The following is a 16,817-nucleotide window of genomic DNA, read 5'->3' as shown; positions in this document are numbered from 1 at the left end:
GGCTCTGGACAATAAGCACAACTTCAAACCCTACTTCCCCAAATTATCTATGATGGAACCCATCTCAATCATGGTTCAAGAGATCTGAAAAATTGTGTCCTAATATCTTGTGTTTTCATTGGTCATAAAGCATATTAGCACCTGAGGTTTTGAATATTATTATATAAATTGGCTTTCTTACATCAATAGGATTTGTGATAATAATGTCATAATTTATAATTAAGGTGTGCTCTTTTTTAGACCATTAGACAAAGAAGTAGAAATAGGCTGTTCAGCATATTGTGTCTGCTCTGTTATTTTACACTGGTTGATTTATTTATCCCCACAACCCTATTCTTCTGCTTTCTCCCCGTAATTTTGACACGATTACTGATCAAGAACCTATCGACACCTGCTTTAAATATTATCCAATGATGGGCTCCACAGCCATCAATGGCAATGAATTCCACAGATTCCCCACCCTCTGGCTAAAGAAATTCTTTCTCATGTCAGTTCTGAAGGGGTGTCCTTGTATTCTGCGTCTGTTTCCTCCGGTCCTAGACTCCCTCACGATATGAAACATACATTTTTATTGACAAAGTTTTGGGAATGATCCATGAGATGAAAGGAGTTGGTTAAGTTTTCACTTGATTATCAGTGCCAATCATTGCCAGTTCCAGGGTTGGACAACCCTTCTCCCTCTCTCCCTGAGCACAGGGAGAAGTTCCTGCTGAATGAGAGAGGTGGCAATGTGTATATCATTGATGTTCAGAAAGAAAACTCTCATGTCTATTTCCCACATTTTCTTACGACAGTGAAGGAGGCTACTTGGCCCATTGAGTCTGTGTAGGCTATCAGACCAATCTCATCATCCCTTGCCCCACTTCCCTGTAACCTATTCAATAATAGATGAATAGGCCATTCGGCCTCTAAAACCTGCCCCTCCGTTCAACTTTAATCATGGCTGATATGTATCATTCTAAAGGAATTACTATCCTCTCTCATATGCCCATCATCTTCCTCCAGATTTCTCAGCACCTCCCTACTCTACAGGTAATTTACAGCGACTAGCGCATTTTGAGGATGTGGAAGGAAACCAGAAAACTGGGGGAATATTCAGGTGATTTCCCAATAATCTCACCTGAGGTCAGAATTGAACTTGAGCACCACTATGATGCACCACTGTGTCACCCTTGACATACCAAAGCAGGGCTTTACTGTCATTTTGCAAATGTAGGAACACTGAATATTCACGTGACGATGAGCAGATTATTGGTTTTATTGCTATTAGAAGGATAAGTATGAACTAGCTCCCTCAGGAGAACTCATAACCTGCCCCTCCTCCAAGTTCAAGTTTATTGTTATTCAGCAGTATGCACGTATGCAGCTAAACATCATTCCTCTGGAAACGATGTGCAAAACGCAGCGCATATAGTCCAGCAAAAACAGTCACCAAATAATATAAACACAAGTCCCTGAGTGGCAGGGCTTGAAGATTTTATCAGGTCCTCTCAGGTCCTTTGAATAAAATATTGCACCCCCACCACCAGCCTCCAATCACCCAGTTTGTTTTCCCCACCCCACCTCATCACCATCCTCTCTTCCACTGTGTGCTTAACAGATGCTGAGACTTTATAAGGCATTGGTGAGGCCCTACATTGAGTATGTGAACAGTTTTGGGCCCCTCATCTTAGAAAAGATGTACTGGCATTGGAGAAGGCCCAGAGGAGGTTCACAAGGATGATTCCAGGAATGAAAGGGTTATCATTTGAGGAACGTTTGATGGCTCTGGGTCTGTACTCACTGGAATTCAGAAGGATGAGGGGGGATCTTATCGAAACCTTTCGAATATTGAAAGGCCTAGACAGAGTAGATGTGGAAAGGATGTTTCCCGTGGTGGGGGAGTCAAGGACAAGAGGGCACAGCCTCAGGGTGGAGGGGTGCCCTTTCAAAACAGGGATGCGGAGAAATTGCTTTAGCCAGAGAGTGGTGAATTTGTGGAATTTGTTACCACATGCAGCTGTAGAGGCCAGGTTGTTGGGTGTACCTTTCTGTCACCCCACCCTACCTGCATCCACTAATTGCTTTCCAGCTTGTGCTCCGATCCCTACCCCTCACCTCTTTATGCTGACTGATTTTCCTCTAAAATCCCATAAAAAGTAGTGGATGCCGCCCAGTCCGTTATAGGCAAAGCCCTCCCAACCACTGAGCACAGCCACACAGAGCACTGTCAGAGAAGAGCAGCATCCATCAGCAGGGACCCCATCACCTATGTCATGCTCTCCTCTCGCTGCTGCCATCGGAAAGAAAGTACGGGAGCCTCAGGATTCATACTACCAGGTTCAGGAACAGTTATTACCCCTCCACCATCAGCCTCTTGAACCAATGGAGATGACTTCACTCAATTTCATTCGCCCCATCACGGAACTGTTCTCACAACCTAAAGACTCACTTTTAAGGACTCTTCGTCTCATGTCCCTGATACTAATTAGTTGATTGCTTGATTATATATTTGTTTGTTTCTTATTTATTTCTTTGTTCTTTTTGTATTTGCACAGTTTATTGTCTTGTTCACATTGGTTGTTTGTCTGCCCTGTTGGGTGTGGTCTTTCCTTGATTGTATTGTGGCTTTTGGATTCACTGAGTATGCTCACAAGAAAAAAAATTGTCAGGGTTGTATATGGTGACATTTATGTACTTTGATAATAACTTTATTTTGAACTTTGAAATTTATTCTTGCAGTCCAGGTATAACGTTGATATCCACTTCCCTCCACAGATGCTGTTTGACCTTACCTCTCTTCTCCTCACCTGCCAATCACCTCCTTCTGGTTCCCCTCCTCCTTCCCTTTTTCTCATGGTCCACTTTCTTCTCCTATCAGATTCCTTCTTCAGCCCTTTATCTTTTCTGTCCATCACCTCCCAGTTTCTCACTTCATCTCCCTTCTCCCAACCATCTGCCTTCCCCCTCACCTGGCTTCACCTATCGACTTCCAGGTTGTACTCCTTCCCCAACCCCACCTTCTTATTTATCCTGGCTTCTTCCCCATTCCTTTCCAGTCCTGATGAGCATCCTCAGCCCAAAGTGTCGATTGTTTGTCCCCCCTCAACCCCCCCATGATGCTACCTGACCTGCTGAGTTCCTCCAGCATTTTGTATGTGTTACTCTGGACTACCAGCATCTACAGAATTTCTTGTGTTTACGATTTGCTGCTTGACCTCATGAGTTCCTCTGGCAATTGTTTTATGCGCCAAATTCCAGCACTTGCAGTCTCTCGCCTCTCAGATATTGGCTTTTCTTCAAAATAGTCTGTTTGTGAGAATAGGCAAGGCCCTAGTCTAATAATATTGACCCCCTTGACAGTGTGGCTGAATTCATAGCATTAAGTTTATTAAATTGAACAACCAGAGTCTTGATGATAAAATAACAATAGCTCAAAATGCTTGGCAATCAACATACTGAAATGTTAACTCCATTTTGGATGCTGCACGACTTGCTAAGATTTTCAGCGATCTCTGTTTTTATTTTAGGGTTCTATCATCTGCAGTATTCCATTTTCACAGCGTCCCAATTTTAAGTAAGTTACTTATTTCAGTGAACAGGCCTGCCAAGCATTTTGAGAAAATTGTTTTCTTATCATCTGTTTTATATATTATAATAGTCAGTGTTTTATATATTATTATAGTCATTATTTCAGTCATGAGGGAGTCTCCATGGAAACATCTTTTAATTGTAACTATTGCCTGTTGGATTAATGACATTATTTTATTGTTATCTGGTTTCATTGTAGGTAGAGCTACCAGCCTCTGTGTTTATCAATACAACAGAATCCAATGATGTTGAGAGGTACTTATTCATTACACTGTTAGATATTTCACACTTCCTTATTGTACAGGAGGAGGCCATTTGGCTCATCAGGCCCATGCTGCTTCCCAGAGCTGACAATGATAGAGAATCGGAGCAGGAGTGGGCCTATGATCAATATTATCATGACTTATCATCCAAATTCAGTCCCCTGTTCCTGCTTTCTCTATCTACCCTTTCCTCTCTTTAGCCATTAGAACATATCTAACTCCTTGAATATATTCAATGACTTAGTCTCAGCTGTCTAGAATCGAGAACTAGAGGGTTTCAAAGGTACATTTAATGTCAGAGAAATGTATACAATATACATCCTGAAATTATTTTTCTTAAGAGGAGCGCCCCAAAGAATGAATGACAGTTAAATGTTAGAACCCCAAAGCCTCCCCTAGCTCCCCCCTCCCACGCATAAGCAGCAGCAACGTGACAACCCCCCTCCCCAACAGCAAAAAAGCATTGGCGGCACCCCACCGCCCACGCTGAGCACTCAAGTGTGCAGCAAAGCATCAATAAAGACACAGACTTGCAGTACCCCAACGACTACTCGTTCAGCTGGTAATTCAACATAACCACAGGCTCTCTCTCTCTCTCTCTCTAGTGAGGGAAAAAGAGGTGTCCACATTTCACGGCAAGAGGGGAGACATAGCAAAGACCTCGCTGATTTACGATGTTAAAAGTCTGTTGCGTCACCTTTTCTATACTCTGTGCCCAAAGAACTTGGTTCTCTGGGTACACAGCCAACAGCCAGCTTGCTGCTTTTGATCTTCCATGGACTCCAAACGACACACCAGTTTCCTGCGGAGGCAGCGACCTCGAGCCATGGAATCCCAGAACCCTGAAGGCACACTAGTCTTCTAGGCCACGTCCTTGGTACGTCGAATAGCGGCCAGTCATGAGACCCAAAGAGTGGGTCCCATTCCCACAAAAAGCCAAAGTCAGTGTGTAACTCAAGGTCAGGGTCTTCAAAAGAACCCTGAAAGGGAAAACTAGAGATACTGAAGACAGAAATAGAGCTGCTTCCAAAGATGCACGCAAAGGAGTCGCCATTAGGGCACAGACTTAATGAGAGGGGGAGAAATGTAAAGATGATCTGAGGGGTAAGTATCTCACACAGAGGGTTCAATGAGCTCTCAGGGGATTTGGTAGAGGCAGATGCAATTACAACAATTTAAAAAGTATTTGAACAGGAAAAGTGTAAAGGGATACAGACACAATGCAAGCAAGTGGGATGAGTATGATGAGGCATCATGGTTGGCATTAACAAGGTGGGCTGAAGATTCATTTTCTCTGCTGTATGGTCATGAATTCTATAGGTTCACCTATCTTTGGGTGAAGGAATTTCTGTCTCAGTCCTGCTCACTATCCTTTGGCTGTGACTCTGGCCATGGACCTCTCCACCATTGTACCCCTGGTCTGCCCATTCCCCTCAGTGTTTTATATATTATAATAAGGATACCTCTTATTCTTCTAAACTGTAGCTGAACACTGTCTACTGAATCAACACTGCAGTAAAGATTTTAATGGGAGCATTGAAATAGCCCACCAGCTATGAAGCATTTGTAAGATTATGCTCAGGGTCAATTTGGATGATTTTTGTGCTGTAAAACTCAACGACAAGCTGGGACAGCTGAAATATGATATATAGTTCAAGTGAATATTTAACAATAATACTCCCTAGGAGAGGAGGAATAGGCCATTTGGCTCCTTAATGTGATCTGCCTCAATACTCCAATCCCATCACATTTTCACTCCTTGTGTTTCGAATTCTGTCTTCCTCTGTCTTAAACTTAGTCAAAGACACTGCTTCCATTGACCTTTTAAATCAAGGGTTCCCAACCATTTTTATGCCATGGATTCCTCCCATTAACTGAAGGGTCCGTGGACCCCAGGTTGGAAACCCCTGGTTTAAGTCCTTTCCCTCTCATTTTAAACTGATTCCCTCTAATTTTGCACTCCCCTGCTTTCGAAAAAACAACTGTAGCTATTCACCTTAGCTATGGCCCTCACAATTTTATAAATCTCTAAGTTCATCCTTCAGCTTCCTTCGCTCTGGGAAAAAGACCCAATCTATCCAGTTTCTCCTTATAACTCAAACCCTGCAGTCCTCAAAGAACAACAGACCTATATATCCACAATTCTGTATAGAATTTAATGATTTTGAATTTTTTTTATCAAAGCATGCAGATTAATTAAACAATAATATAAAAATCTTTTCTTGTCTACCCATGAAGATTGTTCATTTCTACGAGTCCTGGCAACAAACCTCAGCATGGGTTGTACGGCATTAGGAATTCTTCAAAGTCTGGAAAGGTATCAGTATAATAACAAGTCAATGTTTACAATTTGCTACAGTTAGTAATTTCATCACAGAGAAATGTCAATCTATTTTTTCTCTTTTACAAAAGGTTTTAGTTGTATGGGACGACACAGAGAAGAAAGTGAGGAACTACAGAATATTTGAAAAGGTCAGTAAATATTTTCAAAGTTTTGCAAGTATATACCTATAGTCATATAGTCTGAAAACAGGCCCTTCTGCCCTTCAATTCAGTACTGACTGTAAAGTCAAGTCAAGTTTATTGTCATTTTGACCATAAGCTGCTGGTACAGTACACAGTAAAAATGAAACAATGTTCCTCCAGTGCTACGTGACAGTGATGGTAAGAATTGGAGGAGATGGCAGTTGAATGCGTGGCTGAGGAGTTGGTGCAGGGAGCAGGGTTTTAGATTTTTGGATCATTGGGATCTCTTCTGGGGAAGGTGGGACCTGTACAGATTGGATGGGTTGCACCTGAACTCGAGGGGGAGCAATATCCTTGCAGGTAGGTTTGCTAGCATGGTTCGGGAAGGTTTAAACTAATTTGTAACGGGGATGGGACCCAGACCGATAGGGCAATGGAAGAAGTGCATGGAATAAAGCCAGATCTAACATATAGAGAGGCTTTGAGGAAAGAGAAGCAGAATAAACGGTGTAAAGACAGTAAGGTAGAAGGGCTGAAATATGTGTACCTCAATGCAAGAAGCATCAGGAATAAAGGTGATGAACTGAGAGCTTGGATACATACATGGAATTATGCTGTAGTGGCTATTACAGAGACTTGGCTGGCACCAGGGCAGGAACGGATTCTCAATATTCCTGGATTTCAGTGCTTTAAAAGGGATAGAGAGGGCGGAAAAAGGGGAGGAGGGGTGGCATTACTGGTCAGGGATACTATTACAGCTGCAGAAAGGGTGGGTAATGTAGCAGGATCCTCTTTTGAGTCAGTATGGGTGGAAGTCAGGAACAGGAAGGGAGCAGTTACTCTATTGGGGGTATTCTATAGGCCCCCTGGTAACAGCAGAGATATAGAGGAGCAGATTGGGAGGCAGATTTTGGAAAGGTGCAAAAATAACAGGGTTGTTATCATGGGTGACTTTAACTTCCCTAATATTGATTGGCATCTGATTAGTTCCAAGGGTTTAGATGGGGCAGAGTTTGTTAAGTGTGTCCAGGACAGATTCCTGTCACAGTATGTGGACAGGCCGACTAGGGGGAATGCCATACTAGATCTAGTACTAGGTAATGAACCGAGTCAGGTCACATATCTCTCAGTGGGTGAGCATCTGGGGGACAGTGACCACCGCTCCCTGGCCTTTAGCATTATCATGGAAAAGGATAGAATCAGAGAGGACAGGAAAATTTTTAATTGGGGAAGGGCAAATTATGAGGCTATAAGGCTAGAACTTGCGGGTGTGAATTGGGATAATGTTTTTGCAGGGAAATGTACTATGGACATGTGGTCGATGTTTAGAGATCTCTTGCAAAATGTTAGGGATAAATTTGTCCCGGTGAGGAAGATAAAGAATGGTAGGGTGAAGGATCCATGGGTGACAAGTGAGGTGGAAAATCTAGTCAGGTGGAAGAAGGCAGCATACGTGAGGTTTAGGAAGCAAGGATCAGATGGGTCTATTGAGGAATATAGGGAAGCAAGAAAGGAGCTTAAGAAGGGGCTGAGAAGAGCGAGAAGGGGGCATGAGAAGGCCTTGGCGAGTAGGGTAAAGGAAAACCCCAAGGCATTCTTCAATTATGTGAAGAAAAAAAAGGATGACAGGAGTGAAGGTAGGACTGTTTAGAGATAAAGGTGGGAAGATGTGCCTGGAGGCTATGGAAGTGAGTGAGGTCCTCAATGAATACTCCTCTTCGATATTCACCAATGAGAGGGAACTTGATGATGGTGAGGACAATATGAGTGAGGTTGATGTCCTGGAGCATGTTGATATTAAGGGAGAGGAGGTGTTGGAGTTGTTGAAATACATTAGGACAGTTAAGTCCCCGGGGCCTGACGGAATATTCCCCAGGCTGCTCCACGAGGCGAGGGAAGAGATTGCTGAGCCTCTGGCCAGGATCTTTATGTCCTCGTTGTCCACGGGAATGGTACTGGAGGATTGGAGGGAGGCGAATGTTGTCCCCTTGTTCAAAAAAAGGTAGTAGGGGTAGTCCGGGAAATTATAGACCAGTGAGCCTTACATCTGTGGTAGGAAAGCTGTTGGAAAAGATTCTTAGAGATAGGATCTCTGGGCATTTAGAGAATCATGGTCTGATCAGGGACAGTCAGCATGGCTTTGTGAAGGGCAGATCGTGTCTAACAAGCCTGATAGAGTTCTTTGAGGAGGTGACCAGGCATATAGATGAGGGTAGTGCAGTGGATGTGATCTATATGGATTTTAGTAAGGCATTTGACAAGGTTTCACACGGTAGGCTTATTCAGAAAGTCAGAAGGCATGGGATCCAGGGAAGTTTGGCCAGGTGAATTCAGAATTGGCTTACCTGCAGAAGGCAGAGGGTCGTGGTGGAGGGAGTACATTTGGATTGGAGGGTTTTGACTAGTGGTGTCCCACAAGGATCTGTTCTGGGACCTCTACTTTTTGTTATTTTTATTAACAACCTGGATGTGGGGGTAGAAGGGTGGGTTGGCAAGTTTGCAGATGACACAAAGGTTGGTGGTGTTGTAGATAGTGTAGAGGATTGTCAAAGATTGCAGAGAGACATTGATAGGATGCAGAAGTGGGCTGAGAAGTGGCAGATGGAGTTCAACCCGGAGAAGTGTGAGGTGGTACACTTTGGAAGGACAAACTCCAAGGCAGAGAACAAAGTAAATGGCAGGATACTTGGTAGTGTGGAGGAGCAGAGGGATCTGGGGGTACATGTCCACAGATCCCTGAAAGTTGCCTCACAAGTGGATAGGGTAGTTAAGAAAGCTTATGGGGTGTTAGCTTTCATAAGTCGAGGGATAGAGTTTAAGAGTCGCGATGTAATAATGCAGCTCTATAAAACTCTGGTTAGGCCACACTTGGAGTACTGTGTCCATTTCTGGTCGCCTCACTAAGGAAGGATGTGGAAGCATTGGAAAGGGTACAGAGGAGATTTACCAGGATGCTGCCTGGTTTAGAGAGTATGCATTATGATCAGAGATTAAGGGAGCTAGGGCTTTACTCTTTGGAGAGAAGGAGGATGAGAGGAGACATGATAGAGGTGTACAAGATGATAAGAGGAATAGATAGAGTGGATAGCCAGCGCCTCTTCCCCAGGGCACCACTGCTCAATACAAGAGGACATGGCTTTAAGGTAAGGGGTGGGAAGTTCAAGGGGGATATTAGAGGAAAGTTTTTCACTCAGAGAGTGGTTGGTGCGTGGAATGCACTGCCTGAGTCAGTGGTGGAGGCAGATACACTAGTGAAGTTTAAGAGACTACTAGACAGGTATATGGAGAAATTTAAGGTGGGGGCTTATATGGGAGGCAGGGTTTGAGGGTCAGCACAACATTGTGGGCCGAAGGGCCTGTACTGTGCTGTACTATTCTATGTTCTATGTTCTAGGACCCTGGTGCTACATGAAACAACACAAAACTACACTAGACTATGTGAGACAACACAAGGCTACATCAGACTATGTAAAACAAACATAAAAACTGTACTAGACTACAGCCCTGCACAGGACTACATAAAGTGCACAAAGCAGTGCAGGGCAGTACAATAATTAATAAACTAGAGAATAGGCACAGTTGAGGGCAAATTACAATATAATAATAATTGATGTAGATGTCAGTCTAGACTCTGAGTATTGAGGAGTCTGATGGCTTGGGGGAAGAAACTGTTACATAGTCTGGTCGTAAGAGCCCGAATGCTTTGGTACCTTTTGCCAGATGGCAGGAGGGAGAAGAGTTTGTATGAGGGGTGCTTGGGGTCCTTCACAATACTGTTAGCTTTGCAGATGCAGCGTGTGGTGTAAATGTCTGTAATGGCGGGAAGAGAGACCCCGATGATCTTCTCAGCTGACCTCACTATCCGCTGCAGGGTCTTGTGATCCGAGATGGTGCAATTTCCGAACCAGGCAGTGATGCAGCTGCTCAGGATGCTCTCAATACAACCTCTGTAGAATGTGGTGAGGATGGGGGGTGGGAGATGGACTTTTCTCAGCCTACGCAGAAAGTAGAGACGCTGCTGGGCTTTCTTGGCTATGGAGCTAGTGTTGAGGGACCAGGTGAGATTCTTCGCCAGGTGAACACCAAGAAATTTGGTGCTCTTAACGATCTCAGCAGAGGAGCCATCAATGTTCAGCGGAGAGCACCCCTTTTAGACTAATCCTATTTTATTCTCCCCACACTTATCAACTATCCCAATTCATCCAATCACCTCACACTTGAGCCAGTGTGTAGTGGCCAATTACCCATCAATGTGCACGTTGTTGGAATATGGGAGGGAACCAGAGCATCTGGGAGAAACCATACAGCCGTGGGGAGAACATGCAAACTCCACACAGCACCCATTTTTGGACCTCTGTCCCTGGAGTTAGAGACAGCAGCTTTACCACTTCTTTGTTTAATGAGCCATATTTATACTGCTTTAAATCCTTGAACACTTCTGTGCAATGCTGTAGCCACTCGCCGTAGACAGGTAGTGGGACAAAGATAAGTATCAAAGTTCCAAGTAAATTTATTATCAAAGTACATGAATGTCACCATATACGACCCTGAGATTCATTTTCTTGTGGACACTCACAGTTAATCCAAGAAACACAACAGAATTAATGAAAGACCGCACCCAACAAGACCGACAAACAACCAATGTGAAAAAGACAACACACTGTGCAAACACAAAATAAAAAAAATAAGCAATAAATATCAAGAACAAGAGATGAGTATCAGTAACAGCATATTTTTTTTTAAATCTCTGACTTATATGTTTTATGGCAGTAGTACAATACTGACATAAAATTGCTATAAATTACAAAACAAGAAAGTGGAAAAAATGAAGACTGGACCATATGGGCCATCTGTTTGCAGTATTATTACTCATTCAGAAAAAAACGTGAGTAAAATCATTAGATGAAAAGCACCATGTGTGTGTTTTTTTAACCATATGTTGTGCATGCTTTAATTCCTTGGTTACTGATTATTAGTTAGGTGCTAAAATTATGTGTGAAAATACCAACCCACAAAAACAGCAGCAAAATCCATTTAGGTACGGGAGCTGTATTCGTGGTCACCTAAGGCAACTGAGATTTGATGGAGTGGATGTGGATTTTAATGATCGAAACAGAAAATATGGAAACATTCAGCAGATCAGGAGGCATCAGTGTAATGAGACTTTATGACCGAATCAGCTAGGATCAGATTAACACCTTTGTCATTGTAATATGTTGCCAGTGGCAAGGCCCAGCTGGCCAGAATATGTGAACAACAGAGACAAAGTAAAAAGTCTAAGCAATAAGAAATCACATTTCTGTTACATGAAGTCATCAATTCTCATTCTATAGAAACATTTTCCTTTTTTCTACCCACTCCTGTATTCCCAGCTCCCTTAAAAATAGTTTGTTTTCTCTTGTTCCCATTCTGTTGAAGGGTCCCAGACCTGAAATGTTGATTATTTCTCAGTCTACAGATGCTGCCTGACCTGCTGAGTTTTTCCAGTAGGTTATGTTTTTATTTCGGGTTTCTAGCATCTGCAATTTTTTTCATGGATTTTAACAAGGTGCTTCACAAAATCTCATATGGTAGATTGATCATAAAGGTTTAAACCTATGGGATCCAGCAGAAATTGACAATTCTCTTTAAAAATTAGTTCAGTGACAGAAGGCAAAGAGATAAGATTGGATGTGGTGGTGAAAGCAGACACAAATGTTTGAGGTCAGCTGGAAAGGCTGCTAGAGTAAAGCTTTAAACTGAAGCAAAGTTGTGCCAAACCTAAAGTAGTGTACATAGTTCTGGTCGTGAGGTTACGGGAAAGATGTGATAACACCAAAGAGGATGCAGGAGGATGTGCAGGTCAGAGCTGGGGAATTATAGACAGACTGTCCAGCATAAAGTTGTTTTTTAAATAAAGGAGATTGAGAGGAGACTTAATTACATATATACAATTATATAATTCAATTAAACAGAATGGAGTAATTTCTCTTGGCAGAGAAATGAATAAACAATGGACATGAATTTAAATTGGGAAGACAAAAGCTTCATTCAGTGAATGCTGGGGCTCCAGGATTCACTGTCCTGAAAGGGCGGTGAAGGTGGAAACTCCAGCACGAGTACCTGAATGTCACTTGAAGAGTCATGAACAGGAGGGATTTGAGATTAATCCAATTTTCCTTTAAATTTTGTTTTTCTCCAAAAGTTTCTTTTCCTTCTTTTCTGGTCTCAATTTGACCAGGGCCACAGTGGTGTAATTATAATAAAGAACAGCAGTAAAACACAGGTACAGAACTAACCACAGTAACTCTCTGATGTGTTGTTACTTAGGATGATTTAAGTGTAAACTTAATCCAGGATTGTCAAAATACATGATTTTGATGAGTATTTAGAGACTTAAGGCAATGCTTTTGTATAACTGTCAAAACATAGGAGTATATCGGCAAGAACATTCACAAGATGAGGCCAAACACAAAATGGAGGAGCAGCACCTCATATTCCATTTGTAGCCTCCAATCTGCTGGTATGAACGTAGAGTTTTCAAACTTCTGGTAATTTCTTCCCACTCCCTCCACTTCACTTCTTTCCACTCTTCATTCTGATTACCCTCTTGCCCCCTCTTCTCTTTAACAGCCCATATATCCCTCTGGTTCCCCTCCTCTATCCCTTGCTTTCATGATCCACTGTCCTCTCCTATCAGATTTCTTCTTCAACACTTTACCTCTTCCATCTATTACTTCTCAGCTTATTTCATCCTCCCTTCCCCACCCACCCACCCACCTTCCACCTCATCAATCACTTCTAATCCTTGTAGGCGTTTTCTTCATTTTGGCTTCTTCCCCCTTCCTATCCAGTTCTGATTAAAGGTCTTGGCCTGAAATATTGGCTGATTATTGATGCTGCTTGACTTGCTGAGTTCCTCCAGCATTTTGTCGGTGTTGCTCAGGAACAAAAATAGACCACCTGGCCCCCCATTTGATATGATCATGGCCTCAACACTGTGCCAGTTCCCCACAGTGCAAAATTCCTCAGTCTTTCAAAAATCTATTTACCTAGAAGTTAGATATGAGGTAGGTGCTTATTATTCTCTTATTTTCTCTTGTTTGTGGAACAGTACAGATGTTAGTTTGCCTCCCGCGTCCACGACATCCTGAAGTGGGAAGGTGAACAGCCAGAGGTCATGGTACATATTGGTACCAACGACATAGGTAGGAAAGGGGAGGAGGTCCTGAAAACAGAATACAGGGAGTTAGGAAGGAAGTTGAGAAGCAGGACCTCATGGGTAGTACTCTCAGGATTATATCCTGTGCCACACGACAGTGAGTATAGGAATAGAGTGAGGTGGAGGATAAATACATGGCTGAGGGATTGGAGCAGGGGGCAGGGATTCAGATTTCTGGATTACTGGGACCTCTTTTGGTGTAGGCATCACCTGTACTAAAAGGAGGGGTTGCACTTGAATCCAAGGGGGACCAATATCTTGGCAAGGAGGTTTGATAAGGCTATTGGAGAGAGTTTAAACTAGAATTGCTGGTGGGTGGGAACCGAACTGAAGAGATGGAGGAAGGGAGGAGCTGTTGGCTCACAAATAGAGAAAGCTTGGAGACAGTGTGAGAGGGAGGATAGGCTGGTGATAGAGAAGGGATGCGCTCAGACCGATGGTTTGAGATGTGTCTATTATAATGCAAGAAGCATCATGAACAAAGCAGATGAGCTTAGAGAGTGGATCAATGGCCATTACAGAGACTTGGATGGTTCAGGGGCAGGAATAGTTACTTAGAGTGCCAGGCTATAGATGATTCAGAAAGGACAGGGAGGGAGGCAAAAGAGGTGGGGGAATGGTACTGCTAATCAGAGATAGTGTCATGGCTGCAGAAAAGGTCGAAGTCATGGAGGGATTGTCTACTAAGTCTCTGTGGGTGGAAGTTAGAAACAGGAAGGGGTCAATAACTCGACTGGGTGTTTTTTATAGACCACCCAATAATAACAAGGACATAGAGGAGCAGATAGGGAGACTGATTCTGTAAAGGTGTAATAATAACAGGGTTGTCGTGGTGGGAGATTTTAATTTCCCAAATATTGATTGGCACCTCCCTAGAGGAAGGATTTTAGATGGGGTGGAGTTTGTTAGGTGTGTTCAGGAAGGTTTCCTGACACAATATGTAGATAAGCCTACAAGAGCAGAGGCTGTACTTGATCTGGTATTGAGAAATGAAGCTGGACAGTGATCACAATTCTATTTCCTGTACCATAGCATTGGAGAGGGATAGGAACAGACAAGTTAGGAAAGCATTTAATTGGAGTAAGGGGAAATATGATGCTATCAGGCAGGAACTTGGAAGCATGAATTGGGAACAGATGTTCTCAGGGAAATGTACAGCAAAAATGTGGCAAATGTTCAGGGGATATTTGCGTGGTGTTCTGCATAGGTATGTTCCAATGAGACAGGGAAAGGATGGCAGGATACAGGAGCCGTGGTGTACAAATGCTGTTGAAAATCTAGTCAAGAAGAAAAGAAAACCTTACGAAAGGTTCAAAAAAACTAGGTGATGATAGAGATCTAGAAGATTATAAGCTAGCAGGAAGGAGTTTAGGAATGAAATTAGGAGAGCCAGAAGGGGCCATGAGAAGGACTTGGACAGCAGGATCAAGGAAAACCCTATTCTACAAGTATGTGAAGAGCAAGAGGATAAGACATGAGAGATTAGGACAAATCAAGTGTGACAGTGGAAAAGTGTGTATGGAACTAGAGGAGATAGCAGAGATACTTAATGAATACTTTGCTTCAGTATTCATTATGGAAAAGGATCTTGATTGTAGGGATGACTTACAGCGGATTGAAAAGCTTGAGCATATAGACATTAAGAAAGAGGATGTGCTGGAGCTTTTGGAAAGCATCAAGTTGGTTAAGTCTCCGAGACTGGATGAGATGTACCCCAGGCTACTGTGGGACGCGAGGGAGGAGATTGCTGAGCCTCTGGCAATAATCTTTGCATCATCAATGAGGACAGGAGAGGTTCCGGAGGATTGGAGGGTTGTAGATGTTGTTCCCTTATTCAAGAAAGGGAGTAGAGATAGCCCAGGAAATTATAGACCCAGTGAGTCTTACTTCAGTGGTTGGTAAGTTGTTGGAGAAGATCCTGAGAGGCAGGATTTATGAACATTTGGAGAGACATAATATGATTAGGAATAGTCAGCATGGCTTTGTCAAAGGCAGGTCGTGCCTTACGAACATGATTGAATTTCTTGAGGATGTGACAAAACACATTGAAGAAGGTAGAGCGGTAGGTGTAGTGTGTGTTGGCGCATGGCCAAGTGGTTAAGGCGTCTGTCTAGTGATCTGAAGGTCGCTAGTTCGAGCCTCAGCTGAGGCAGCGTGTTGTGTCCTTGAGCAAGGCACTTAACCACACATTGCTCTGCGACGACATCAGTGCCAAGCTGTATCGGCCCCAGTGCCCTTCCCTTGGACAACATCAGTGGCATGGAGAGGGGAAACTTGCAGCATGGGCAACTGCTGGTCTTCCATACAACCTTGCCCAGGCCTACGGCCTGGAAGCCTTCCAAGGCGGAAATCCATGGACTCAAGAGACTAATGGATGCCTATAAAGATGTAGTGTATATGGATTTCAGCAACGCATTTGATAAGGTACCCTATGCAAGGCTTATTGAGAAAGTAAGGAGACATCAGATCCAAGAGGACCCTGCTTTGTGGGTCCAGAATTGGCTTGCTCACAGTAGGTAAAGAGTGGTTGTAAACAGGTCATATTCTGCATAGAGGTCAGTGGCCAGTGGTGTGCCTCAGGGATCTGTCTGGGACCCCCTCTCTTCGCGATGTTTACAAATGACCTGGATGAGGAAGTGGAGGGATGGGTTAGTAAATTTGCTGATGACACAAAGGTTGGGGATGTTGTGGATAGTGTGGAGGGTTGTCAGAGGTTACAGCGGGACACTGATAGGATGCAAAACTGGGCTGAGAAGTGGCAGATGGAGTTCAACCCAGATAAGATTCTCAAGATAATGAGACGCTTTGATCATGTGGATAGTCAGAGGCTTTTTCCCAGGGCTGAAATGGCTAGCACAAGAGGGCATAGTTTTAAGGTGCTTGGAAGTAGGTACAGAGGTGATGTCAGGGTTAAGTTTTTTTACGCAGAGAGTGGTGAGTGTGTGGAATGGGCTGCCGGCGGCGCTGGTGGCGGCGGAAACAATAGGGTCTTTGAAGAGACTCCTAGATGGATACATGGAGCTTAGAAAAATAGAGGGCTATGGGTAAGCCTAGGTAGTTCTAAGGTAAGGACATGTTCAGCAAAGCTTTGTGAGCCGAAGGGCCTGTATTGTGCTGTAGGTTTTCTATTTTCTATGTTCTAAGTGTGAGGTGGTTCATTTTGGTAGGTCAAGTATGATGGCAGAATATAGTATTAATGGTAAGACTCTTGGCAGTGTGGAGGATCAGAGGGATCTTGGGGTCTGAGTCCATAGGACACTCAAAGCTGCTGTGCAGGTTCACTCTGTGGATAAGAAGTCATACGGTACATTGGCCTT

At 43.4% G+C, this 16,817-nt stretch overlaps 1 protein-coding gene across 4 annotated transcripts in view; it reads left to right on the top strand.

The window, feature by feature from the left end:
- The window catches only part of sh3bp2 (SH3-domain binding protein 2), a 132,605-nt gene that overhangs the window by 110,924 nt on the left and 4,864 nt on the right, over positions 1–16,817 (top strand). For 3 of the 4 annotated variants that reach the window (XM_063049557.1, XM_063049558.1, XM_063049556.1), the window contains 3 exons: positions 3,770–3,825; positions 6,072–6,150; positions 6,246–6,305. In XM_063049557.1, the coding sequence (XP_062905627.1) occupies positions 3,770–3,825; positions 6,072–6,150; positions 6,246–6,305 (195 nt within the window). Of the gene's footprint in view, positions 1–3,769; positions 3,826–6,071; positions 6,151–6,245; positions 6,306–12,710; positions 12,943–16,817 lie in introns of those variants that run through there. The other variant, XM_063049559.1, reaches the window with a different exon arrangement.

The sequence above is a fragment of the Mobula hypostoma genome, chromosome 5 (genome assembly GCF_963921235.1).
Source record: "Mobula hypostoma chromosome 5, sMobHyp1.1, whole genome shotgun sequence".
Lineage (NCBI taxonomy): Eukaryota > Metazoa > Chordata > Chondrichthyes > Myliobatiformes > Myliobatidae > Mobula > Mobula hypostoma.
Note: the sequence above shows the minus strand (reverse complement) of the source record. Positions and strands in the feature narration are given on the sequence as shown.